Source organism: Bos taurus, chromosome X (genome assembly GCF_002263795.3).
Source record: "Bos taurus isolate L1 Dominette 01449 registration number 42190680 breed Hereford chromosome X, ARS-UCD2.0, whole genome shotgun sequence".
NCBI classification, from domain to species: domain Eukaryota; kingdom Metazoa; phylum Chordata; class Mammalia; order Artiodactyla; family Bovidae; genus Bos; species Bos taurus.
This window is the reverse complement of record NC_037357.1, coordinates 134,849,034-134,876,818: the sequence shown is the minus strand read 5'-3', so window position 1 is coordinate 134,876,818 and position 27,785 is coordinate 134,849,034. Positions and strand designations below refer to the sequence as shown.

Genomic DNA, 27,785 nt, shown 5'->3' with positions numbered 1-27,785 from the left:
CATGATCAGATTTGCTGCCTGGCTGATCTCCAAGTTAGTGAATCAGCCAGAAAGCATGGATCCTGCAATTTACAACTGGGGCGCATCTCTTGATCAACCAACTTTCGATCAAAGTTTTAGAAGATTAAAGCATGTTTCACTCAGGAATGACCTTTAGTCGTGCAGAATTTGTGTTTTATTTTTCACTATTCTTGAGTGTTAGGTCATAAATGTGAGCTAATGACAGAAAATGTGTGTAAGATTAACAGGTTAGGTGGATAGTAGACATGAAAATATGATCCTTTCCAGGGGACTTCCCAGGTGGTCTGGTGGTTGAATCCGCCTTCCAATGCAGGGGACGAGGGTTCAATACCTGGTCGGTTAACTAAGATCCCGCAGGGTGCAGGGCGACAGGCCCATGTACTGCAACTCGAGAAAGCCCGCATGCTGCCAGGAAGGCCCAGCTCAGCCAAAATTGAAGGGAAAAAAAAGGATCGGTTCAGTTCAGTCGTGTCCGATTCTTTTCGACCCCGTGAACGGCAGCACACCAGGCCTCCCTGTCCATCACCAACTCCCAGAGTTTGCTCAAACTCATGTCCATTGAGTCAGTGATGCTATCCAACCATCTCATCCTCTGACATCCCCTTCTCTTCCTGACTTCAATCTTTCCCAGCATCAGGGTCTTTTCCAATGAGCCAGCTCTTTGCATCAGGTGGCCAAAGGATTGGAGCTTCAGCTTCAGCATCAGTCCTTCCAATGAATATTCAGGACTGATTTCCTTTACGATTAACTGGTTAAAAAAAATTTTTATTTTTAATTTGCTATTGCAGTGCATAATAAATCAGCATTATCTCTTCTGGGCCTCTTCATGGATCACTGCCTGGTCATGGCAAAGCTTGTGTAACTCAACAAAGCTCTGAGCCAGGCCGTGCGGGACCACCCAAGATGGACAAGTCATAGTGGAGAGTTCTGACAAACTGATCCACTGGAGGATGGAATGGCAAACCACTCCGGTATTGCCTGAAGACGCATGAAAGGGTGAAGAGGGAAAAAGAGACGACACTGGAAGATGAGCCTCTCAGGTTGGAAGGTGTGCAGTGGAAAAAAAAAATCACCTGATATTTTCTTAGCTCCTGTCTTTGTGTCATGGTGCTCAGATCCTTCTGCAAGGATCTACAGGTAGTTCTTTCTATAAAGGAATCCTGGGAAGAAACTGTATAACTTTATTTTCACTCAGTAATTCAAAACACATCTGCTCTATCAGTTCAGTTCAGTCCAGTCGCTCAGCCGTGTCCTACTGTTTGCGACCCCATGGACTGCAGCACCCCAGGCCTCCCTGTCCATCACCAGCTCCTGGAGTTTACGAAAACTCGTGTCCATTGAGTCGGTGATGCCATCCAACCATCTCATCCTCTGTCATCCCCTTCTCCTCCCACCTTCAGTCTTTCCCACCATCAGGGTCTTTTCCAGTGAGTCAGTTCCTCGAATCAGGTGGCCAAAGGATTGGAGTTGCAGCTTCAGCGTCAGTCTTTCCAATGAATATTCAGGACTGATTTCCTTTGATGGACTGGTTGGATCTCCTTGCTGTCCAAGGGACTCTCAAGAGTCTTCTCCAGCACCAACATCTGCTCTATAAATTAAGATAAACTACACTCCCTGTGATTTCCTGTTGTATTTGGTCACAATCATGACCACTTATGGACTCATTGTCATTCCTTTGAGATTGCCGATTGGGAATTGCGTATCTTTTTACACCGTGTTTCACTCTGTGGGCTTCTCACTGCAGTGGCTTCTCTTGTGGCTTCTGAGCACAGGCTCGGTAGTTTTGGTGCGTGGGGCTTAGTTGCTCCGAGGCATGTGGGATCTTCCTGGACCAGGGATGGAACCTGTGTCCTTGGCATTGGCAGGCAGATTTCTTACCCACTGAACCACCAGGGAAGTCCCTGGGAATTGCATATCTTGGAGTGTTCATTGCAGTGCTGTTTATCAAACGTGTGTGTGCCTGCTCAGCTGCTTTAGTCGTGTCCGACTCTCTGAGACCCCATCGACTGATGCTCACCAGGCTCCTCTGCCCACGGGATTTCCCAGGCAGGAATACTGGAAGGGGTTGCCATGCCCTTCCTCCAGGGGATCTTCCCAACACAGGGACTGAAGCCATGTCTGAGTGGGTAGCCTTTTCCTTCTCCAGGGGGATCTTCCCAACCCAGGGATCGAACCCAGGTCTCCCACATTGCAGGCAGTTGTTTACCAGCTGAGCCACAAGGGAAGCCCAAGAATACTGGAGTGAGTAGCCTGTCCCTCGGAGAAGGCAATGGCACCCCACTCCAGTACTCTTGCCTGGAAAATCCCATGGATGGAGGAGTCTGGAAGGCTGCAGTCCATGGGGTTGCTGAGGGTTGGACACAACTGAGCGGCTTCACTTTCACTTTTCACTTTCATGCATTGGAGAAGGAAATGGCAACCCACTCCAGTGTTCTTGCCTGGAGAATCCCAGGGACGGGGGAGCCTGGTGGGCTGCCGTCTATGGGGTCACACAGAGTCGGACACGACTGAAGTGACTTAGCAGCAGCAGCAGCCTGTCCCTTCTCTAGGGGATTTTAAACCGGGGGTCTCCTGCATTGCACGTGGATTCTTTACCAATTGAGCCACCAGGAAAGCTCTAAGTGGGAATTAGAGGGGGCTGACAAAAAAAAAAAAAAAGCCCTCAAAAAACAGAACTGTTAAAGACACAGGGGTTCACAGAGCACCTAGCTTGGAAAGAGCAGAGTGTGAAGCTTGTGGGGAAAACGAGACAGGAAGAGGCTGTCCTGATGCTCGGGTTGCCCTTTCCCCGAGCTCAGGAAGAGGCTGTCCCGATGCTCGGGTTGCCGTTTCCCCGGGCCGTGTCTTCATGGTCCTTCTCAGTTGTGTTTGTCCTTGTGTTCATGAGATGGGGTGTCATTAGGGTGTATAGGATGTGATTGAGTTGCATATGTTTCCTGAGTTTCTCTCACATGCTGCCTGCTGCTGCTGCTGCTGCTGCTGCTGCTGCTGCTGCTGCTGCTAAGTCACGTCAGTCGTGTCCGACTCTGTGCGACTCCATAGATGGCAGCGCACTAGACTCCCCCGTCCCTGGGATTCTCCAGGCAAGAATACTGGAGTGGGTTGCCGTTTCCTTCTCCAATGCAGGTAGTTAAATCTGAGTACCTTGGTTGCAAGACTTATCGCATCCCCTTTAGCACTTGGACAGAATGTATCTGGAGTGATTGCAACACTGGTTCATCTGCTTCAGAACATGGGGGAAGAGTAACCACTTGCCTTTTTTAAAAAAAATTTTAAAATACCTGCAAAATTTACACTGGCCATAAACTGTAACAGCTGGGAAGGACAGTACTTGCTATCAACCTTTACCACTAGTGAGTTCATCAAGGTTCTGTGAATTTGCAATGATTTTTTTTTTTAACCGCTTGCCTTTTAAGGGGTCGCTGAGTTTTGGTCCTTCGCAGGATCTCCTAGTCTGCAGATAGCGTCCAGTTCCTGGAGGAACAACGTTGAGCTTCACTCCTCACCCCTGCCTCTTGGTTCTGAGACTTTTGCTTCCATTATTTTTTTTGGGGGGGTGGGCTACGCCCTTCCCTCCTGTCTCCCCTCCCCGCCATACTCCTCAGCCCTGTGGGGTCTTGATCAGCCCCCCAGTTATCCCCATCCCCTTAAGCCCCACAGCCCCTGCTCTGTTGACTGTGTTATGCTGCTCCCCGCCCTCCACGGTATCATTTGTGTTTGCACCGAAGGTGATGGTTTATCTTGTGTTTGCACCGAAGGTGATGGTTGATGAAAAATAGCCCTGTTGCTCTTGCTTGTCCTTGGGCTCAGCCTCCACCCCTCTCAACCTCCTCCGGGGAGCCGGAATCATCCATTATCTAAAATGCCTGATAAGGATTTCTAAAGCAGGAGTGGAAAGAAGAAATAATGAGGTCATCGTTCACCTCCACCCCCAAAGTCTTTTTGAGAGCCTGAGGTGAAGCTGGTGATCCTGAAAGGCAGGCTTTCTCAAGAAGGGGGATTTGCGGCCAGCTTTGCATATCAAAAGGAAAGCTGGGCGGCCAGCCGGTCAAGTCTGACTCAAGTCCTAGAATAGAGAGAGTGGAGGGTTACCTTTGAGGCTGGGATCAGCAGGCTTTTCCCGTCATGTGTCGACAGTGAATACTTTAGTCTTTGCCACCACTCCTCTCTGCGCTGTGCTGCAGAAGCTTCCGCCGGCAGTGCCTGAACCCACGAGGGTGTCCGTGTGCTCGTAAAAAGGTTGCTGAGGACTGAAATTTCAGTGTCAGTAATTTGCATGTGTCACCAAGTCTGCTTTTGATTTTCTTCAACGATTAAAAAAAAAGATTTAAAAGATATTCTTTATCTCTTGGGCCATAAAAAAAAACAGCAGGGCCTGGCCTGGATTTGGGTCTCCTTAGGCTAGTTTGCAGACCCCGTGATTTCAGTGAAGAGTCTCTCTGCGTAAAAACTTTAGGCAGGTACAGGAGGCAAGGAAGGAAAGAGCTGTTTATTCTATTTTTTATTTTTTTGATCCTAAATATTTTATTTCACTTTTTTATAATTTTCTTTCTTTACTGGTGGCTGTGCTGCGTCTGTGTCGCTGCTGAGGCTTCTCTGTAGTTGCAGCAAGCGGTGGCTCATTTCTAGTTGCCGTGCGCACGCTTCTCATCATGGGGGTTGTCTGGTCGTGGAGCACAGGCCCTAGGGCTCCTGGGCTTCTGTAGTTGCAGTTGCCAGGCTCCAAGACAGGCTGACAAGTTGTGGCACACAGGCTTAATTGCTTTGAGGCATGTGGGATCTTCCCCGGACCAGGAATCAATCCCACATCTCCTGCTTTGGCTGGCAGATTCTTTACCGCTGAGCCACCAGAGAAGCCTGTAGTTCATTTTGTTTTAGGTTGGCGTATAATTGAAAGAAATGATGCTGAAGTTCCAATCGTTTGGCCACCTGATGCAAAAAAACTGACATTGGAAAAGACCCTGATGCTGGGAAAGATTGAAGGCGGGAGGAGAAGGGGGCAACAGAAGATGAGGTGGTTGGATGGCATCACTGACTCCATGGACATGAGTTTGAGGAAACTCAGGGAGTTGGTGAAAGACAGAGAAGGCTGGCATGCTGCAGTCCGTGGGGTCGGATATGACTTACCAACTGAACAGCAATAACTGCTTTATAATGTTGTGTTAGTTTCTGCTGTACAACTGGGAATGCCCGACTGAGTTGAAGTGCTGGAGAGGAGGCTGGCTGCCCTTTTCCCTCGAGGGCCTCCGTTAGGAGCCACCTTGGCACAGAGGAGACCAGGTTTGTTGTAGGGATTCTCTGTGGGGGACGGTCAGGCTTCCCTGGTGGCTCAGTGCCAACGCAAGAGGTGTGGGTTTGATCCCTGGGTCGGGAAAGATGCCCCAGAGGAGGGCATGGCAACCCACTCCAGTATTCTTGCCCAGAGAATCCCACAGACAGAGGAGCCTGGCGGGACTACAGTCCACGGGGTCGCAAAGAGTCAGACACAGCTGAGCGACTCAGTACACACAGGAGTGTGTGCACTGGAGACGCAGGAAGCAGCTCCTGGGGGTGACTCAGTGTGGTGGTGTGTGGCAAGGGGTAAGGGGAGGTTTCAGCAGAGGCGGTGGGCTGGACACGGGGGGACATTCGGAACAGGAGGAACAGGACGGGAGGAAGCAGTCCTTCCAGCAGCTGACTTGTGGAAGAGACGGGTATATTTCATGCATTTTCTCCTGAATTACCTCAGTATGGATATTCATTATTTTTAATCTCTCACTCACCGCTGGGAGTTATTTGCAAATATAGTCCTTTTTTTTTTTTTTTCCCTGGCTGCAAAACCAACTGGTGTCATTTCAAGGGGCTCCGAGGAGCTCTGGTAACCCCGGTCCTTCATGTCAGGGCAGAGGAGAATTCAGCGAGAGCAAAGTGGTAGGTAAGAATGATTTAATGGAATAGGATGCTTCCGAGGCTTCCAAGCGGGTGGGCGGGAAATGCCACCCTGAGAACGCAGTGGGCTGCAGTTTTATACTCAGAGGAAGGGGTTGGGGGAGAAGACTTTTTCTCTTGAATCATCATCAAGTTCCTTCTTCCTCTTGAACAAGATCGTCTCTTCCATCATCATGAGTTCCTCCCCCAGGTAGGGCAGGGAAATTTGTCCCCGTGTGGTCAGGCCGCGACTGTCGTAAAGCACTTTGGAGAAATATTTTCAGGTCCGAGTATGAGGATCTTTTGTTTTGAAAAGTCACCTTCCCATAAATGATTTTTTCTTATGTTTTTTTTCTTATATTTTCAAAACAGAGCCTGTTTTGAAAGTCATTAACTTACTGAGTTGGTGATGGACAGGGAGGCCTGGCGTGCTGCAGTCCATGGGGTTGCAAAGAGTCGGGCACAACTGAGCGACTGAACGGAACTGAACTCACTGAGCTCCTGGGACAGGATGTGGGGCTCCTGCCGCCATTGTTTCATAGTTTGGGGGCGCATCCCATGCTTCAGTAGCATGCTTTTGTTGCTACGCAAGCCAGCTTGGTTTTGTGGTTAAGCCACCCTGCTTTCCTGAGGAATCATTAACGTACAGGAGTTTCCCATAATTTTCCACGTATAATCCCCTAGTGGGATTAAGCGTTTAATTGCCTCTTTTGTCCCTTCATTCTGTTCCTATCGGCTGTGCTGCATGGCTTTTGAGATCTTATTTCCGTGACAAAGTTTATAAGATCTTAGTTCCCTGACCAGGGATTGAACCTGGGCCCTCAGCAGTGAAAGGGCCAAGTCCTAACCACTGGACCACCAGGAAGTCCGAGTGATATAGTTCGTTTCTTCACCTCCTTTTATCACCCAAGATCTAGCCTCTCCGCCAAAAAACAGGTGGTTGATGATTCTTTATTTTTATTCTTTATTTATTCTTTTTTCTATATGTTATGGTATATTATTTATGCCTCAGTTATATTTTAAAGGACCTAACGACCCAAACTCACGTGTTCTTAAGTGAGCCTTTGCATGCATGCACGTTCAGTCATGTTTGACTCTTTGCAACCCCATGGACTGTAGCCCACCCAGCTCCTCTGTCCATGGGATTTTTCCTGGGCAAGAATACTTGAGAGAGTTGCCATGCCCACCTCCAGGGGATCTTCCAGACCCCAGGATCGAACGTAGGTGTCCTCCATTGTAGGCCGATTCTTTACCGTCTGAGCTACTAGGGAAGCCCTGAAATACATATATATGTGTGTGTGTGTGTGTGTGTGTGTGTGTGTGTGTGTGTGTTTTTTCTTTTTCTGAGAAGCTGCTTTAGACTGAACGGTGTCACCCCCAGAAATCATATGTTGAGATCCTGACACTTAGGGCCTCAGGAGGTGATGGTAATTGGAGATGCGGCTTTAAGGAAGTAATGAAGGTAAGATGAGGTCATTAGCTTGGGCCCTAATTCCTTCTGACCCATGGCCTTATAAGAAGAGATGCAGACACAGACACACCCAGAGGGACGACTGCACGAGGACCCAATGAGGAGACAGCCATCTCCACGCCCAGGAGGTGGGACTTATGGGTAGCCAACCTGCCTGCACGTTGATCTCGTTGATCTCGGGCTGACAGCCTCCAGAGCCGTCAGGTCCGTTTGTGTTGTGGAAGCCTCCAGTCTGGGGTGCTGTGTTGTGGTAGCACACTCATACAGAAGCATTTTGGGATTTGTAGGCCCCTGGGAGATTGGGATGAGTAGCCCAGGCGTGATTACAGCATCCATTCTCTTTACAACACTGTCTTTCTTTATATTCTCAGAATTGGATTACAAGTTTCAAGTCCAATTCAAAAAAAATTTTTTTTAATCAATAAGGTAATAAACTTTCTAGACTTTTAGCAGTAATGTGGATGTGAGTTCAGTCCCTTCGGTCATGACCGACCCTTTGCGACCCTGTGGACTGTGGCCCGCCAGGCTCCTCTGTCCATGGGATTCTCCAGACAAGAATACCGGAGTGGATTGCCATTTTCTTCACTAGGGGATCTTCCCAACCCAAGGATTGAACCCACATCTCCTGTGTTGAAGGCAGATTCTTTACCACGGATCCAACAAGGAAAGCCCTGTGGCAGTAATATTAGATGTCAAAATACACAGAAGTATATCATAGTTTTGAATGAATATAAATTAGAAATGTAGCATTTGATTCATACTAAGTCAAACAAGTCGAATCAAAATGTCATCAATTTTTTAGATAGGCAGAAATTTTTAAGTTTTCTAAAATATATAGATTATATTGTACATACTATTTATATGTGTGTGTGTAGTGCTTTAGTTACTAAATTGCATCTGACTCTTGGGAGCCCACAGACTGTAGCCGTCCCGGCTCCTCTGTCCAGGCAAGAATACTGGACTGGGCTGTCATTTGCTTCTCCAAGGAATCTTTCCGACCCAGGGATTGAACCCAGGTCTGCTGCATTGGAGGTGGATTCTTTACCAACTGAGCCACCAGGGAAGCCCCATATGTGTGTGTACAGAAGCTTTTCTACTACACTTGATAAAGCCTTGAGAAAGAACAACAACAAAACAACAAAAAAAAGATGGAGAAATTGGAAAACATAAACCGAGAGAAATGGGAGCACTGAATATGAAATAGAAAAAGTGGAACAGACAAGATAGAAGTAAAAGATCATCGTATAGTCCTGTTGTTTTTAAACACGGATACTCAGTACAGATGCCCAGTATTGAGGCAGTCCGAGCACCTGGACAAGAGTTCCCAGACACAGGGCGTTTCAGAAGGGAGTGAAAAGCTTGCTAAGAACAAAGAGCAGAGATAAAGTGCGCAGTGTGAGTGCTTCAGGCCAACCTCCCGACAGACAGTTTTCATGGGTTAACAGCCAATGTTTATAGTCTCAAGACAGAAAATTCCTGTTGGAAGGCTGGCGTTAGGTGACTGGTTTGGGGGTGTTTACTGGAGTGTGCATCTCTGCCTAATAGGCAGTGAGGAAGCTTGTGAGTAATGATTGGGGGCTTTTGGCAATGATTACAAAGGGGCTCCGTCAGCTTTGGAGGCGTCGTTGTTGCAAGGCCTTGCTCCTGTGGCCCAGGGTAGGACTCAACGCCCAAGTATTGCCTTCCCCCCCAACCGCAGAAGATCCGTAGGTGTTTGTAATCAATACACATCCTTTGTCTTGCTGGGTATCTCTGAGCTCTTGATTAAGATGGGCACACAGCTGGTGACCATCCAGGCACACAGGTCAGCAGGTGTCAGTCGGGCTGGCTTGGATGATATTTGGGTGTCACGCATCACCAAGGTGGGGGTGTCCAGCACGTAGGTCCCCCAGAGGCCTCTGGAGTACAGCTGACTTCGCTGAGTCCCAGAAGTCTAGGGTTTCCTCCTCTGCTCTGAAGTCTCAGAAACTTGTTCCCATCGGAAGCCAGCGGGGGCTGGGTTCTCTTTAGGTTTGACTCCACCGTCCATCCATAAGATCAGTGAAAGGATCGGTCAGACTTCAGCCCTCTCATCTGCCGTTAAGCATCGTTCTTCTTTCTTTACTGACTTACGCAGGCTGCGGTGGGTCCTCCTTGGTGTGCGTGCTTTCTCTAGTTGTGGCAAGTTGGGGCGATTCTCTAGCTGCGGTGTGCGGTCTACTCATTGTGATGACTCCTCTGGTTGTGGAGCATGGGCTCTAGGCGCTCGGGCTTCAGTACTTGTGGTACACAGGCTTGGTTGCTCTGCGGCTTGTAGGATCTTCCTGGACCAGGGTTGAACCCGTGTCTCCTGCATCTGCAGATGGATTATTAACCACTGGGCCCCCAGAGAAGCCCTGAACATCATTATTCTAAAGACGATGTTCAACATTCAGGAGACTTTGGCCACCTGATGCGAAGAGCTGACTCATTGGAAAAGGCCCTGATTCTGGGAAAGATTGAAGGCAGGAGGAGAAGGGGACAACAGAGGATGAGATGGTTGGATGGCATCACGAATTCAACAGACATGAGTCTGAGTAAGCTGCGGGAGTTGGTGAAGGACAGGGAAGCCTGGCGTGATGCAGTCCATGAGGTTGAAAAGAGTCTGACACCACTGAGCGACTGAACAACAAAAGACACTCAAGTCCTTTAACAGACACCCTCACAAGGGTGTCTTCCTGCCCTGCAGACTGCTATGCGTGCGTGTGAGTCAGTCACTGTTATTACGTAGGTGCTGTTCCTGATGTTGTTATGGAGACAGACACGGCTCAAGTGACCTGCCTGTCTCCTCAAGGGCGGTTGGTCAGCACGATGCTTGGCAAATTGTGCTGTTGCTGTTGTTTTCCCTTCTTTCTCTTCTCCTCTTCCTCCTCACTTTTCTCCCTCCCTTCTCTCCTCCTCCTTTGCAAGAGAAATACTGCAAAATAATTAAATACAAAATAAATAAAAGAAAGTTAATACAAATTAGTTTACAAAGAAGTTACATCCCAATAGTCTATTTAGAAATTAATTTGAAGTTGTGTGGTGCCTTTGAATCCAAATTTTAAGTGGAAGTCATGTTCCTGGTCCGTTTGCAAGCATCTGTTATAAGCCACGGGTAGCCTTGAAAGTAGTAAATAACTCAGCTGCATTTGTTTGATTTCAATATTGTGTATTTGGAAGTCAAACTATGACTTACAATTGTGCGGTTTGTATAGGCAATAAAAGTTTGTGTTTTGCACACCGACCAAGGAGCAAGGCAGCTTGCACATCACCCCTTCTCACTCACCCAGTATCACCCGCAAAGCCACTTTTGCTGGCTTCCGGGCTCGGCTCCCTGGACTCACATGACAGCTGCTTGTTTAGTTGTGGGAGGAGGGAGAATGCTCAGCGGTTCTAGAAACATTTTGAAAGTTGGGGTGAACAGGGTTGTTACTCAGAAGGAAATCTCACTGTTTCAGCTTTACCTATTTTTTTTTTTTAATTGGTTACTTAATTATGTGCGTCTGTGCTGGGTCCTTGTCACTGGGTTGCAGCCACGCGTTCCGGGAAACAATTTCTGTTCACTCAGAAGGACAATGCAGATCGTGGCGTGCAGTTGATTACACCGGCGGGCCCAAGGCAGAGTCTCCTCTTAGCCAAGGACCCTGACCAGTTTTTGTGAAAACCTGATATATACCCTAAGTGTACGTGCCCAAATCCACCTCCCCAAATTCCCTGAAACTAGTCTGAACAAAGGAAAAGAAAGATACAATCAAAGTTATCCCAAGATTCATATGTTGTAAGCCTAGCTAGTTAAACAGAGGACATTTATCAATAGGCCTGTGGTCATATCCTGATAAATATAATGGAATTTATGACTTTGTTCTGTTACAGAGATAATTAGCATATTCTTTTAGGCGACTGAGAGTCCAAGTCCTGAGGCTTTTTTATTGGAGGGTCTGGTTTTCCATTGATATGCCATTTCCATAGACACACCAGGGCGCAAAGTTCAGAGTCCATTGGGAGGGAGACCGTGCGTGTAGCCTAATCTTGGAATCCTGGCCTAAGACGGAGTCCAGCTCTGTCTGTTTCCTCCTTCAACCCCACGGACTGTAGCCCGCCAGGCCCCTCTGTCCATGGGAGTCTCCAGGCAAGAATCCTGGAGTGGGTTGCCATGCCCTCCTCCAGGGCATCTTCCTGACCCGGGGATCGAACCTGTGTTTACAAAGACGGAAACTGGAGCACGGGAGACGCGCAGCCTTTCTTCCCATTCCCTGCCTTCCTTGTCGGTCGCAGCAGGACTCCTTTCTTTCGTTCCTTTGCTGCAGCCCCACAGTAATCCTTTTACGGCTGGGAACCAGAAATGCCTGCATAAGAACCTGAGGACAAACTCCCTGAGGCTTCCTCAGGGCCGGGGGCGGGGCAGGGTGGGGGAGTGGGAGCTTATTCCCCAGGTTCCCCGGGGCGGGAAGGGCGTCCCTGAGCTGCTATGGTCCTCTCACCCCGGAATTCCCCCAGGGGTCCTCTGAGGGTGAGGGGTGTGCAGAAATGGAGTCCCGGAACAGGCTTCTGAGGCCAGGGGTCCAGGCTGGGACAGTGGGAAGGGGGTGCGTTGGGAAAAGCTGGGGTGGGGGGGGGGGTGGGTCCCGGCACCACTGACTAGGGTGGCCTGGGAGTTGTTAGTGAGAAAGGGAAGGGAGTGGAACCCACCTACCACTGTGGGGTAGGAAGAGGCTCCCAGAGCAAAGGGATTCCCTCCAATAAGCCCCAGTGCGAGTGTGTGAAGGCAGGTTGCTCACACGGCAAAGCACACCGCTTGAAAACATCCTTGGCTCCAATCCTTTGGCCACCCGATGCGAAGAGCCGACTCTTTGGAAAAGATCCTGACATTCCCACCAAACAAACAACAGGTTTGCGACTCATTTTTCAGTCGACATCATTTTGGTGAAAATAAGTTGGTCATTGGAAAAGACCCTGATGCTGGGAGAGATTGAAGGCGGGAGGAGAAGGGGATGACGGAGGAGATGGCTGGATGGCATCACTGACTGGATGGACATGAGTTAGAGTAAACTCCGGGAGTTTTTGATGGACAGGGAGGCCTGGCGTGCTGAGGTTCATGGGGTTGCAAAGAGTCAGACACGATTGAGCGACTGAAGAAGCACTTTATGCAAGATGCCAGGGGGTGCTGTGACAAGCTCACCGTGTCCTGGATGGCATGCATTCATGCTGAGGGCTGTGACTAAGGACGAGCAGTGACTCGCAGGGTGAAGAGTCTGGGGGCAGGGGAGGGACTTCCCGGCTGGTCCTCTAGTGAAGACTTCGCCTTCCACTGTGGGAGATGCAGCTTCCATCCGTGGGGGAGGAGTGAGGAGTCCACATGCCCCGGGGCCAAAAATCCAAACCAGAACACAGAAGCAGTATTGTAACAGATTCAGAAAGACTTTAAAAGTGGTCCATGTCAAAAAAAAAAAAAAATCTTAAAGAGATGGGAGGTAAGAATGGCAGTCGGTTTTATTGGGATTCCAATAGCTGTCAGTCACCAGAACAATGGATTTGTGGAGACTGCACTCACCAGAAGATCTCTAGTGCACCTCTAGGTATGAGGGGGAGAGACAGAGGGGCGGGGGGACCCCCACCCAGATAGAGAGACAGGGGTGGGGGACCCCCACCTGGAGGGGGAGAGACAGAGGGGTGAGGGGACCCCCACCCGGAGGGGGAGAGACAGAGGGGCGGGGGGACCCCCACCCAGAGGGGGAGACAGGGGCGAGGGGATCCCTCATGGGACCCCCACCCGGAGGGGCAGACACAGAGGGGCGAGGGGATCCCTCATGGGACCCCCACCCTGAGGGAGAGACAGAGGGGCGAGGGAACCTCCACCCAGACGAGGAGAGACAGAGGGGCGGGGGGACCCCCACCCGGAGGGACAAAGGGGGAGAGACAGAGGGGCAAAGGGACCCCCACCCAGAGGGGGAGAGACAGAGGGGCGAGGGGACCCCCACCTGGAGGGAGAGACAGGGGCGAGGGGACTCCCACCCAGAAGGGGAAACACAGAGGGGTGGGGGATCCCTCAGGGACCCCCACCCAGAGGGAGAGACAAAGGGGCGAGGGGACCCCTACCCGGAGGGAAAGACAGAGGGGTGGGGGGACCCCCACCCAGAGGGGGAGACACATAGGGGCGGGGGATCCTTCTTGGGACCCCCACCCGGAGGGAGAGACAGAGGGGCGAAGGGACCCCCACCCGGAGGGGGAGAGAGAGGGGCGAGGGAACCCCCACCCGGAGGGGAAGAGACAGAGAGGCGGGGGGACTCCCACCCGGAGGGGGAGAGACAGAGGGGCAAGGGGACCCCCACCCGGAGGGGGAGAGACAGAGGGGTGGGGGGATCCCCACCCAGAGGGGGAGAGACAGAGGGCCGGGGGGAGCCCCACCCAGAGCTTCCACACTCCCCAGCATGCATGTGGGAAGAAGAATTGCAGAGCAAAGAGGTGAGCCCCCGTGAGGAATTGCTCTGTTTTCTCATCTGAAATGACTCTGTGGCCAAGATGCAAGGGTCTCCCCTAGCTTATTCAGAGAGGGATCCCCTGTCAGATCCGGTGCATTAAACCATCCTGCAATGCAGGAGACCCGAGTTCCATCCCTGGGTCGGAAAGATCCCCTGGAGGAGGGCATGTCAACCCTCTCTGGCATTCTTGCCTGGAGACTCCCCTGGACAGAGGAGCCTGGCGGCTACAGTCCACGGGGTGACGAGTCACATGGGACGGAGGGACTCACACTTGTGTGGCTTCACGGAGCTTTCCTGTGGTTTGGGGCCTCTCTGGGGAGCTTTCAGGAGGTGGCCTACAGCCAGTTTCCAAGGGAACACACAGAAATGTGGGGGACCTCTTATTCTCAGCAGTCCCCTCTCTCTCCCGGACCTCTACTGCTGCCTGCCAGGTGTCTGCCCTGGACGCCTGCAGTGCTTCCTGTTTCTTAGCTGGGATGGAGCTGTAGCGGACAGGCCACACTCACTGCTCGCCTGCCCTGAGTTTTGGGGTGCTGGTCACTGTTTAGTTTCTCAGTCGTGTCCAACCCTTTTGCAACCCCACGGACTATAGGCCGCCGGGAGCCTTAGCCCATGGGAGTTCCCCCAGACAAGAACACTGCAGTGGGTTGCCGTTTCCTCCTCTGGGGGATCTTCCTGACCCAGGGATCGAACCCATGTCTCCTGCATTGGCCGGTGGATTCTTTACCACTGAGCCAGCTGGGAGGCCCTACTCACTAAATACACAGTATTTAGTATTTTCCTCCCCCAAACCTTGACTGGAAGCGATGTTTCAGGGGGAAGAAAATGGAGTTGATGTTGCTGCCTCTTAAATAAAATGTCTGTTTTTAGAGACGGTATTCTGGGCTTGCTGCTCATTGTTCACAGCCAAGGAAAAAGCAACTTGTGTTCAATTTTTCATTCCCAGTTACCAACCCACTTGTTACGGATGTTGAAATCATTCCTGGGCAGACTTCCCTGATAGCTCAGATGGTAAAGAATCTGCCTGCAATGTAGGTGACCAGAGTTTGATACCTGGGTTGGGATGATCCCCTGGAGAAGGCAGTGGCACCCCACTCCAGTTCTCTTGCCTGGAAAATCCCATGGACAGAGGAGCCTGGCGGGCTATGGTCCATGGAGCACAAAGAGTCAGGCATGACGAGTAACTAACAGTTTCAGTTTTCCCTGTAAGTAACAGACTTAGACTTTTCAAAACCTGTTCTCGAGCTAGCAAAGCTCTGAGCTGGTGGCAACCATCTGTTTGTAACTGAGAAGGGCTGAACCACATTTGCCTGAATCTTTGGGGACTTGCAGCTTATGAACCATTGATTAGAAGCTCTATTAAGAGATAGACGCATACACACACACACACACACACACACACACACAAACAGAGAGAGAAATGGCTACATGCAAGGACTTTTTGCAAACATCCTTTCAAATATAGAGAATGTAGATGCTCCATTGGGGAAGTGACAAATAGACTCACATTATACCAAAGTGAGATAATTGAGTATGTGAAACTGGTCATGGCAAGGATTTAATAGGCAAACTGTTCCTTCCAGGGTTCTTCTTAACCTCTTCTATTATGTTCGAGCCTTTTTAAACTTAAGATCAGGAGTAAAAAGATCCCAGACCCTCTAACCCATCTTTCTCTTTGCCCCGCCAGGGACAGTCTCTCCCACACCCTCTCAAAGTCCTGGTGCCCCAGAGAACCTTCATTAAAAGGGTGGTCTGCTACCCGTCACCTTCGCTTGGGGCTCTTCCCCGAACATAGTGACAGTGATACAAAGCTGAAAACGGACGTCTGGAGCTTGGAACGCCTTCTCTGCAATGCAGGTCACTTTTCTTCCTGTGATAGAAATCTCCTCTGTGCATCAGAAGACTGATTTCAGGGCCTGAGACGTCACGGACGCCAAGCCTCGCTTCTCAAGTCCTGTCTTAAATTATGAAACGCAGCTCGGGGACTTGAGTGTAGATGACCTGTCTCAGCAGAGCGAGGTCTGGCAAACAAGAGAATGCTCAAGAGTCAATAACTGCTCAAGTGCTTTCTCCTGACTCCGGAGGCTCTCAGATCCCGGCGTTAATGTGAAACCTCTCTGTTTCTCTCTCTCTCTTGCCCTAATACCGTGTATGTTTTTTTTTTAACATGGTCTCTGTCTCACTCTCTCTCTCTTCTATTGCTTGTAGATTTGCAGAGTTCTCTAAACGCCCGCAAATCCTGTTTCATTAATCATATTTCCATCAGTCCAACAGAGTAAAGCGTGCAAAGGCATCTTACTTGCATTGAGGTTAGAGACAGTCTAGAGAGGTTTCAGAATGAGATTGTGGTAATTTGGCGAGGGCGTGCTGGAACACACCCAGGCTTGATGTCCTCAGCCTTCTGCAGGACGATCCTGCTGTTCCCGCTGTCGAAAACACAGCAAGACAAGGGGAGGGGCGTAAGAAGTACAGCGTACTGTGTATAAAATAATGAGCTACAAGGAGATACTGTCCAGCACAAGAAATATAGCTAGTACTTTTTTAATAGCTATAAATGGAGTATGGGTTTCCACGGTGGCTCAGATGGTAAAGAATCTGCCTGCAACGCAGGAGACCTAGGTTCGATCCCTAGGTTGGGAAGATTTCCTGGAGGGGATGGTATGACTACGCACTCCAGTATTCTTGCCAGGAGAATCCCATGGACAGAGGAGCCTGGCAGGCTACAGTCCATGGGGTCGCAAAGAGTTAGGCAGGACAGAAGTGACTTAGCACACACATAGCCCTGACATGGCCCATCAAGGCTACGCAATCAAATTTTCTGTATTTTTAGGCACACAAGTGCCTAAATACAACGTGAATGGTTACTAGAGTTTTTAAACCAAATTGTAATGCGGGAAAATCTTTCGGGTAAACACTTCACTGGTTTTTATGAGAAAGGAATAACTGTTTTGGGAATTGATTCATCGAGTCAAGAAGCATAGAAGAGTTGGAGAAAGGCCACAATCTGTAGAAAGTCACGGTGAGAAGTGTAATATAAACGACATTATTGTTAGTCTGAGTCTTTTTTTTTTTTTAAGTAGGCCAGCTCTGTGCAGAGATTTCCCTTCTTGGTGGCATCATGCGATGCCCATAAACCCTGTGTAAAGTGTAATTCCATAAAATAATTACATTCATGCTAGAGCTGACCAAGTGTCCCTGAGGGTGTGGCTTTGCATAAAGCTATCCTGGTTGTAAGTAGTCACCGCCCAGGTTTTGAACCCAGACGTCGTAATGCGTGTTCCACTTCACCTTGGCCACCAAATTCTAAAACCCACAGAGATCTTCCCAAATCTGTGCATGGTCTTTAGGGAGGTCGTGAGCATCTGCAGAGCACATGTGCCTGTGCATGGCTGCATTTTTCTCAGGGAAGACACCTCAATATTTCAAATTTCTCGAAGGTTTTATAAGCCGTACCAGCCACCTAAGAGAAAAAGCAGAGGAAATGGAAAACTTGTAAAACTCAGCAGAGAGGCAGTTTCCCGTCTTTCCTGTTTAAAAAATATGCTCTCAGAGAATGACCTTCAGAAAGCTTCTCTCTTTTTTTTCCACACTAGTAGCCTGTTTATTGATTTTTTTTTTTTATGATGGCTGTGGAGATAACAGTAATTAAATGTGGTGGTGTTTCTTTATCATATGAATGATTTCTTTATCTTGCGCAACCATGTGAATGATTTATAAGTTTTATAGCATTTCCAGCAGTCAAATATTAGATAGCAATTTGTCCTGATGGAGATCACTGGTGACGTTCCTTTCTTTCTCTCCAAGACCAACCCTCAATACTACAGAGCGTCTCTGAGCCTCTGATGGACTTAGTGTGTGAGCACGTGTCTGACTTTCTGTAACCCCAGAGACTGTAGCCCAGGAGGCTCCTGTGTCCATGGGAGTCTCCAGGCAAGGATACTGGAGTGGGTTGCCATGCCCTCCTCCAGGGGATCTCCTCCAGGGGATCTTCCCCACCTAGGGATCGAACCCGGGTCTCTTACGTCTCCTGCATTGGCAGGCAGGTTCTTCACTACTAGTGGCCCCTGGGAAGCCTGTGATGGACTTGGAGATGTTTTTATTCGGGAAAGATGCTACTGGGCTGTGTTCTGAAAAAAACGGCACCAAAAGTTCACATAGATAATCCTTTACAGAGTGCGCCCCCTGCTGCTGGCTGCTGTGGAATTGCGCGTCTTTGTGCCGTGGCCCCGTTTCTATGAGCGAAAATGGAACGCAGTGTCAGGGCCAGAATCTAAGAATAGACACACTCGGGAATAAGAAGCTAAAGCCTGGCCCCGCATCAGATGGAAGCCGGACGATACATCGGTGCCAGAGAAGAAGATAAATTAATGACTGAGAATTAAGGACCATGAGGCTGGGAAGATGGGCTGCTGTCCTTCAGGGTATGGCTCTCATTCAGTCCCTCAGTCGTGTCTGACTCTTTGTGACCCCATGGACTGCAGCACGCCAGGCCTCCCTGTCCATGACCAACTCCCAGAGTTCACCCAAACGCAGGTCCATTGAGTCAGTGATGCCATCCAACCATCTCATCCTCTGTCGTCCCCTTCTCCTCCCGCCTTCAATCTTTCCCAGCATCAGGGTCTTTTCCAGTGTATCAGGTCTTCACATCAGGTGGCCAAAGTATTGCAGCTTCAGCATCAGTCCTTCCACTGAATATTCAGGGCTGATTTCCTTTGTGGGGTCGCACAGAGTCGGACACGACTGAAGCGACTTAGCAGCAGCAGCAGCAGGGAATCAGGATGTGGTAGACGGGGTCAGAGATTGAATGTGGGACCGTGTGTCTGAGGAGACGGTTACCAGGTCCAAGCTTACTTTCTCGGTGAATCAGAGACGAGGTGTTGAGGCGAGGAATACAGCTTTACTCAGAGAGCAGACTGACCAAAGAGATGGCAGGGTAGTGTCTCAGAGTAACCATCTTATCGGGGTTCTGAGTGCCAGGTTCTTTCGTGGATGAAAAGAAAGGGGTAGGTGAGGAAACCAAGGAAAAAGGCCATTGATCTTGCAAATGTGTCCTACAATGGCAAGCCTCGGGGCAGGAGAGTGTGTTAATTCCTTCCTTCCTGCTGTCCCCAGGTGGACAGGGCTCTGAACAAACGTGCTTGCTTTAGTTTAAGGTCCAGGCAGAGGGGCAGGGTGCTCTGAGGCAGGCCGTTTATGTATGATTATAACAACAAAAAGCAACGAAAAGCAAGTCAAGGAAACAGTTCCAACAGGGACTCAGAACTCGCCCTGCCCTTGCAGCAAGATGACCTGGGTCCTGAAAGCCCGACTCGAGGCGGGAAGGTCTTGTTGCAGGAAGAGGGAACCCCCACCCCTCGGGCCCCCGAGAGTGGGCTCTTGTCTAACCCTCGGAAATGAATTGTCCAAGGAGACACATACATGCTGACTGTCCTTGTTTAATGACGTGGGCGATGAAGCCCACCAGCCCAAGGAATGGACTTGGGAGACACCAAGTGCAGCGAGAAGTGAGGCTTTCGTGATGGTCTTTGCAAGATCAGCTGCCTGGTGGGGAGGCTCACCCAGAGTTGTTACAGCGGGGGTTTTTATCCACTTGGCCCACAAGTCCCTCATGAATTTTTTTATTGGGATGCCACAGGGTTAGCCATCTTCCTGAGAGGGTCACCTGGATTTTTTTTTTTTTTTTTACTCTCCCCAAGTCCTTCTTCTCGTTTTTATGTTTTGAATTTACCAGCAGAATGAAAATCCTCGGCATTTCAGTCTCTCCCCTTGTCTGGCTTTTCCTGCGCAAGGATCCTGAAAGGCTGTTTGGTCAGCAGGCTGTCCCTCTAGGCTGGTTGTCCCTGAAAACGGAGCACTTGGTGTTTTTTGGCTTCACTTCATAGCGGTGGCTGATGCTGCGTTCTCCAGGGAAGAGCTGCCTCGAGGCTGCATGCACCAGAGTGTCGCCTTCTGCGCTCTGGCCTCGGCAAGGAGGACGTGTGTGGCTCCATCAGGGAAGCCAAGCGACCAGCACAGGTGACCCCTGAGGTTCAGGGGTCAGGTGGCGGGGTGGGGGGTGTCTAACGTGAGATGCGCTGCTGGGAGCCGAGGTTTCTCCTCCTGACTTAGCGCTGAATTCCCCTCCTAGAGCAGAAGTCAGGGTCTAGAAGAGACGGACAGGATCCCTGAACAGGGACGGAGAAGAGAGGTGGACTGGGCTGCCCCTTCCAGGTGCCCAGCGTGGGTGGGTGCGTGCGTGGGGCACGGTTAGTGTATGGTATAGTTCGGGCTGAGGCAGAAAAGAAGGAGACACGATGTCAACGGAGGTGGGTGACCTTCATTCAGGCAAGGAGGGGCGACAGTGAATCTAATGACCAGGCTGAGCGCGAGAGGGATCAGGGAGGCTTCATGTTTAAAGGGAGGTTTGTGGAAGCAATAAGGGAAATGGTAGTCAAGTGGGATGTTTTGGGCACTCTTTAGTTGAGATGGCCTTTGTCGTTGAACAGGGGGTAGGAGGTTTCTGGGCAGGGGATGGTAAATTCCAGGTAGATGCAACTGGCGGGGACATCAGGGTGGAAATTAAAGTTGGATGTGGTTTTCCCCGAAGTGAGATGACTCAGCAAGGGCCTTTGAGACCCTTGTTTTCTTCTCTAGGCCCAAGGACTCGGTCAGTTAGGAGTGGCTTCAGCCGCAGGTCGTCCCTCTGCTCAAGGCTTTGTCTCTGCTGGGGTGACCCACATTTAAAGAGCGCTTGAGGTGGGAGGAGACACAGCCCTGCCAGCCAGCATGACACAGGACGACTCTCTAAGGCTCCCTGCTCCCCAGTTGCCTCCCTGATTCCCTCGGGCTGTGCCAGAGCCTGGTCTGTTCAGCCCTCTCCATCGACCCCCATCTTGGGTCTTCTCCCTCCCTTCCACCTGTGTTGATAGGAGAAGTCTTTGGATGCTCATCTATTTTTTTTAAATTGTCAATTGGATAGACAAAATATCTATGTTTACATTTAATATCTTGACATTTTAGTTTTTAATTTCTTATCCCCTCCCCCCTTTTGGAATTGAAGTGCGCTTACTCAGAATACACTAGATTTGTGGAATTATTTTATGTACCACAAATAGAATGTTGGGATTAGATAAACCAATATCCTGGTGGCTCAGGTGGTTAAGAATCTGCCTGCAACCCAGGGTGCGATCACTGGGTTGGAAAGATCCCCTGGAGGAGGAAATGGCAACCCACTCCACTGTTCTTGCCTAGAGACTCCCATGGACAGAGGAGCCTGGTGGGCTGCAGTCCACAGGGTCGCAAAGACTGGGATACGACTGAGCGACTAACACTTTCACTTTCTTTTCAAACTGACATTTAAAATTTTTTTTTATTTATTATTGTTTTCTTTTTTTATTATTTTATTTTTAACTTTACAATATTGTATTGGTTTTGCCATATATCAACTCAAACTGACATTTTAAAGCAAAACCAAATATGCAGAAATACACTATGATGAACACACTATGATGTCTTTTAATTTGTTTTCTGGGGATTCATTTCATCATTGCGAAATGAAGAGACGTGGCATGTAGTGGTGAACTTTAGTTTGTATTTTTTTATTGCTTTAAAGGAGATTTATATCTATTATACATGGTTGGCAAACAGCTTTCCTCTGTGGAAATTTTTTATCATGTGGTTTAGTATTTCCTTCTGGAGAAGAAACGAAAGGTTTATTTCTGCCCATTGTTTGTAATCCGAATTAATGTTCCAAGCATAGTGTGATTTCAAAATGAAATATCTTAGAGTCCATGGGGTCGCTGAGGGTCGGACACAACTGAGCAACTTCACTTTCGCTTTTCACTTTCATGCATTGGAGAAGGAAATGGCAACCCACTCCAGTGTTCTTGCCTGGAGAATCCCAGGGATGGGGAGGGGAGCCTGGTGGGCTGCCGTCTATGGGGTGGCACAGAGTCAGACACGACTGAATCGACTTAGCAGCAGCAGCAGCAGACATTCAGTTCAGTTCAGGTCAGTCGCTCAGTCGTGTCGGACTCTTTGCACCTATCTCTGACTTTACTAAGTAACCAAATGTCACGCAGAGAATGGAGATGGCTGAAAATGTTGACTCTGAAATGAATGACCTGCAGGGGGCAGTGTGCTACAGTGTAAAAGACCCATCTCTGCTTGGATCGCTAGCCTTTGCCCTGCCCTCGGGTAAGCTTAATACCAGGCTTCCTAACTTGATTAAAAAACGTTATTTTCCCTACTGTGGCGACAGGAATGTTTGTTTGTGGAAATTATACTAGCAACTGATCTCAGTTCTTTATTAAAAATGGATACATATATATATATATGTATGGATGAGTCCCTTCTCTGTATTCACCTTGAAACAGTCACAAAATTGTTAATTGGCTATATGCTGCTCCTGCTGCTGCTGCTGCTAAGTTGCTTCAGTCGTGTCCGACTCTGTGCGACCCCATAGACATCAGCCCACCAGGCTCCCCCGTCCGTGGGATTCTCCAGGCAAGAACACTGGAGTGGGTTGCCATTTCCTTCTCCAGTGCATACCCCAATACAAAAGAACAAATTTATAATAAAAGTAAAAAGCAAATTTCTCTGGGGAAAAAATATAGGGATAGCATGATTGTCACAAATGTGATGGTTAGATGGAGTTTCGATTTTCTATAACGTTGCTTGTCTCCATTTATTAAATGTCTCAGTTCAGTCGCTCAGTCGTGTCCGACTCTTTGCGACCCCATGACTGCAGCACTCCAGGCCTCCCTGTCTATCACCGACTCCCGGAGTCTACTCAGACTCATGTCCATTGAGTCAGTGATGCCACCCAACCACCTCATCAGCTGCCGTCCCCTTCTCCTCCCGCCTTCAATCTTTCCCAGCATCAGGCTCTTTTCAGATTAACCGTTTATACTTTGAAAAAAAAAAAACAAAAAACATATATATAGTTTGAACTTAGAATATCGGTTTCTTAGTTTTAGTGTATATTTTTTAAAAAAGGCATCCAGATGGTAAAATACTGTTTCAGCTTTCTGGGATTCATTTATTATGATTGTTACAAAATTGACAAGTCAAAAGTGTTAGTCAGTCATGCTCAAGGTCAGTAAACTGCCGGTCTCTAGCACAAGATGCTGGAGAGGGCGCCTTGATGCTCCTGTGGTTCTCAGGCAGTCGCTCCAGTCCCCCCGCCCCCGTCGTGTATCAGGCATTAGGGCTTTTCTCCCGTCCGATGGAAGACTCCATGTCTTGGCAAGTGGTTCGCTCTGTAGCACCTCACAGGACTGAAGAACTTAATCCTACGCCTGAAGCCTTGGAGTCTGTCCCTTTGGCAAGACCGAAGTGGGAATATTGTTACCGGCTTGGATTTCCACTTCAAGAGAAAAAAAGAATGCTTGTCGTTTCAGCCTCCTGTGCTGAAATTCAAATGCAGATCTGACTTGGCCTGCCCGACCACAGTGGAGGGAAGAACAGTTAGAACGCTGAGGTTCTGAGAACTGGGCGGAGGCCCTCTTTTTATCTCCTTTTTCCATTTTTTTCCCATTTACTCTCCTTTTCTCTCTTTTCTTTTTTTTTTTTTTTCAGACCTGCCTCAACATATAGAACTCACGGTTCCCTGGCGGCTCAGCAGTAAAAGAATCAGCCTGCAATGAAGGAGACCTGGGTTTCGATCCCTGGGTTGGGAAAATCTCCTGGAGGAGGGCATGGCAACCCACTCCAGTATTCTTGCCTGGAGAATCCCACGGAGAGAGGAGCTGGGCGTGCTGCAGTCCATGGGGTCGTAAAGAGTTGGACACGACTGAGCAATTTAACATAACACAAGCATCCCCTGAGCCTTGTTAGGGCCAGATCTTTTTTGTTTCTTTTACTTTATTTACTTTTTTATTTTTGGCTGGGTCTTGGGCTTCCTCTCGTTACAGCGGGTAGGGGCTGGGTCTTGGGCTTCCTCTAGGATAGGTAGGGGCTGTCCTCTGGTTCTGCTGAGCAGGCTTCTGATTGCAGAGGCCTCGCTTGTTACGGAGCGCAGGTTTCTGTAGTTGTGTTTCTCAGGCCCTAGAGTGCGGGTCTCAGAAGCTGTGGCTCAGCACGGCCTTAGCAGCCCCGAGGCATGTGGCATCTTCCCAGACCAGGGATCGAACCAGTGTCCCCTGCATTCCAAGGCAGACTGCCAACCACTGGACCACCAGGGAAGCCCGCTTTGACATTCCTAATCTTGGCACAGTAGAAGTTTACAAGCCAGTCGTTGCGTGGAACGCCCCTCAGTTTCCCTGGTATTTCCTCGTGAACCTGTGTGGGCTGCCCGTCTTCGCCAGAAGGGCAGCACAGAAATAACGCTCTGTTCTTGTCATTGTATTTAGTTGTAGACCATAGTGTTTTGAGCATTCCCGTAGCTGCTGACGATTTGACTAAAGTGAAGTGAAAGTTGGTCAGTCATGTCTGACTCTGCATACAGTCCATGGGATTCTCCAGGCCAGAACACTGGAGTGGGTAGCCTTTCCCTCCTCCAGGGGATCTTCCCCACCCAGTGATCAAACCCAGGTCTCACGCATTGCAGGCGGATTCTTTACTAGCTGAGCCACCAGGGAATCCCAAGAATGCTGGAATGGATAGCGTATCCCTCCTCCAGCGGATCTTCCCGACCCAGGAATCGAAGCAGGGTCTCCTGCATTACAGGTGGATTCTTTACCAACTGAGCTAAGGTGGTCCTCAATTTTAACACTTTAATTTTAAAGAAGGGGAGCTCTTTCCTTGATGCTAGCTCAGCCGGCAACTAGGATTAGAGTCTGTCATGAAATCACACTATCAGAGTTTTGGACATGAGAAACATCAGTTCCTTCCTTTGACAAGTACCCTAACATCTAGAAGGCAGAACGAGTGCTTACTCTTGTTATGCACACATCACCTTTAATCTTGTCCATGTGGCTTATTAAAAAACCGAACAAAAGTTGAATGTTTCTGATTTAGTTTCACTTAAGGTTTGAATCTTTTTTTTTCTGGAAAATTCATCAAGCTGAGGCGTTTTTGGAGTAAGAACTTCCTAAGTGCTCCTTTAGGAAAATAGGAAATCATAATTTGGAAACGGGGATTTAAGGAATTTTACTTTCCAGAAGACTATTTCCTATTCCATGTCTAGTTTACTTGTGTTTCTGGACAGACCCTCAGAATACATAATATTAAATTTAAAGAGTATATTTTCTCATGTCTTAGGTTATATTTATCGAGAAAGGATAGATGCTGAAAGTAAACCGCGGTTTCTCGCCTTTAGCATTATGATCATTTAGGCTCGATAATTGTGTTTTTTTTTTAATTTACTTTTTATTGGATTTCAGTTGCTTTCCAATGCTGTGTTAGTTGCTGTGTCCAGCAGAGTGAATCAGCTATATGTACACATATATCCGCTCTTTTTTTTTGGATTTCCTTCCCATTGAGGCCACCCCAGGGCACTGAGTAGAGGTCCCTGAGCTGTACGGTGGGTTCTCATCAGTCACCCATTTTACATGTGTGTGTCTGAGTCTGCAGCCCCATGGACTGTAGCCCACCGGGCTCCTCGGTCCATGGATTTCCCAGGTGGGAATTCTGAAGGGAGTTGCCATTTCCTACTGCAGGGGATCTTCCTGGACCAGGGATCTATTTTAAACATAGTATCAATAGCATGTATCTGTCAGTCCCATCTCCCATTTCAGCCTATCACCATCCCTCCCCACCTTGGTATCCATGTGTTTGTTCACTATGATCTGCGTCTCTTATTTCTTTGGCTGTGTGTCTATAGTGGGTCCGGTCTGTGAATTACAGGCCATTTAGCAGCTTCCATGGCCCCTGCCCACTGGATCCAGAGGTTTCTCCCAGTTCTGACAACCAGAAATAGCTCCAAATGCTGCAACTGTCCCTTTCTGGGTAACAGAAGCTGGACAAACAAACTTGCCTCTTCTTGAGAACTCCTGAAGCAGATCATAGAATTGTTATGTAATTTCTAAACTTTGAAATTTAGGAACTATGGGTGGGGTTATAGACTTATAATTCAAACTTTTATTCAAGTAGAATTTTCAGCATTTCCATTATTAAGTGCACGGACTTTTAAGAATAAGTTTCAAGAAGAAAGTAGACCAGATAAGGTTAAATTTTAAGTATTTCTAGAGATGTATCTTTGCAATATAATATCAATATATTCAACTATAATATCAATATATAAAATATTAAAATGTATATATATTAAAGTTAATGTGTGTTCTCAAGGTGTCCTCAGCCGCTCACTTATGTCTGCCTCTCTGCGACCCCGTGGACTGTAGCCCACCAGGCTCCTCCGTCCGTGGGATTCTCCAGGTAAGAACACTGGAGTGGGTTGCCATGCCCTCCTCCAGGGAATCTTCCTGATCCAGGGATTGAACTCATGTCTGCCTGCACTTCCTGTATTGTAGGCAGATTCCCTACGCACTGAGCCATAGCGAGGTCAGCAGCATTAAAATTAAAATATGTTAAAGTATCAACATATATTAACACATTACAATTTTAAGTATTTCTGCAGATACGTTTTTACCCCATAATATATCTATATCTATATATAGAGAGAGGTGTTATGGGGATGACGTTTATTTTTTGCTAAATTTCATCAGCATTTAGACAACAAATCCACCTTTTTCACGTCAGTTAGGCCAGTCCCGGTTTCCCCGAGTAGACTTTGATAGAATTTCTCGTCACACGGAAGGATGCATTCTCTGATCCTGCGTTCACCAGACTGCCTCTGTGCTGGTGGTGACCGCCGAGGAAGCTCAGCGCCCATTCCGGATGAGAACTTCGGTGGGAATGTGTTTCCCCAGGGCGCTTCACCATCAAATCGAGACCTGCTGTAATTGCTTTTCAGTGGTGCCAAGTTTTACTTCTTTTTCAGTCCTCTTCTGTCAGCTTGCCACTGGGAGGACTGAACTGCAAGGAACGGCACATAATTTGAAATGGGTGTGTGTTCCCTACAAAAATCCTCTTGGCAGACGAAATATTTTTTACTGCGTTCACCGTGTGCGGTAGGGAGGAATGAATAAATACTTTCCCATCATATCTCTTGAGTCCTTGGACAGGTCAGAAATGAAGCTTGAGTAACCACAGGTGCTCACGAAAGGAATGTGAAAATATTTCTGATGTGTTGTTCACCCATTATGCAAGTATTTGCTTTATTACAGCTATTGAAATACCTTCACAAATATTTTCTGGCAAAGCGAGCATTTATTTTGGAAACATTTACTTGGCTTTGAAGGTTGCTCTTACTCAATTGTTTGCTCAGTAGAGGGGAAAAAAAATGGGAAATGCTTTTCAAGTTATTTGTCACATGTACCTCTAGTACCCTCGTGAAGAAATCTTCGGGGTTAGGCTCGTGTTAAAATGGTTCACAAATCAAAGAAACACGCAAGAAAGTGAGAAAAGGCCAATCTGATGGCTACAGGAAGATGACAACGTGGTAGAGACTTAAGAATTAAAAAAAAAAAGAAAACACAAGAGCCCTGAAGATGAAAACAGGAGAAAAACCACGGGCAGATACGAGAGTAATGGAAATTAGCAACAGAAGCAGCTTCACGGGGACAAAGAATTTCACTTTGTTCTAAGATTCCTTAGCAACAGGAGCAGCTTCACGGGGACAAGGAATTTCACTTTGTTCTAAGATTCCTGATGTTCAGGGTTCTTTCCTCAGGTGTCAGAGGTGATAATGGAAACTCGGTAGATAAGGGTATGAGGCTGGCTTTGGGTGGATTGAATATAACTTTCCGCTAAACTGGATTTATGAATGAAGGAGAATATATGCGTCAACTAGAAAAAAAAAATGCACAACGAGAGAGTTGAGTTAAGTTTTATTGGAGGCACAGTGAGGACTGTGGCCTGGGATACAGCCTCTCAGGTGGCTCTGAGGAGCTGCTCCCGAGAGGGCAGGCGGAGGTCACGGTGTATCT

At 48.4% G+C, this 27,785-nt stretch overlaps 1 protein-coding gene and 1 non-coding gene across 23 annotated transcripts in view; one reads left to right on the top strand and one right to left on the bottom strand.

Moving 5' to 3' along the window:
* Positions 1-27,785, top strand: part of LOC101902122 (uncharacterized) — a 493,329-nt gene that overhangs the window by 27,419 nt on the left and 438,125 nt on the right. For 14 of the 22 annotated variants that reach the window (XR_009493626.1, XR_009493624.1, XR_009493623.1 and 11 more), the window contains exon 3: positions 26,086-26,172. The exons of 2 other annotated variants lie outside the window; for them this stretch is intronic. Coding sequence is in view for 5 of the 20 variants with exons in the window: in XM_059883922.1 (XP_059739905.1) it covers positions 26,086-26,138 (53 nt within the window). In the remaining 15 variants the exon portion in view is untranslated. 6 more of the 22 variants (XR_009493621.1, XR_009493622.1, XR_009493633.1 and 3 more) reach the window with 6 other exon arrangements.
* Positions 6,721-6,793, bottom strand: TRNAE-UUC (transfer RNA glutamic acid (anticodon UUC)). The gene has a single exon. It is a non-coding gene; the product is annotated as a tRNA-Glu (tRNA).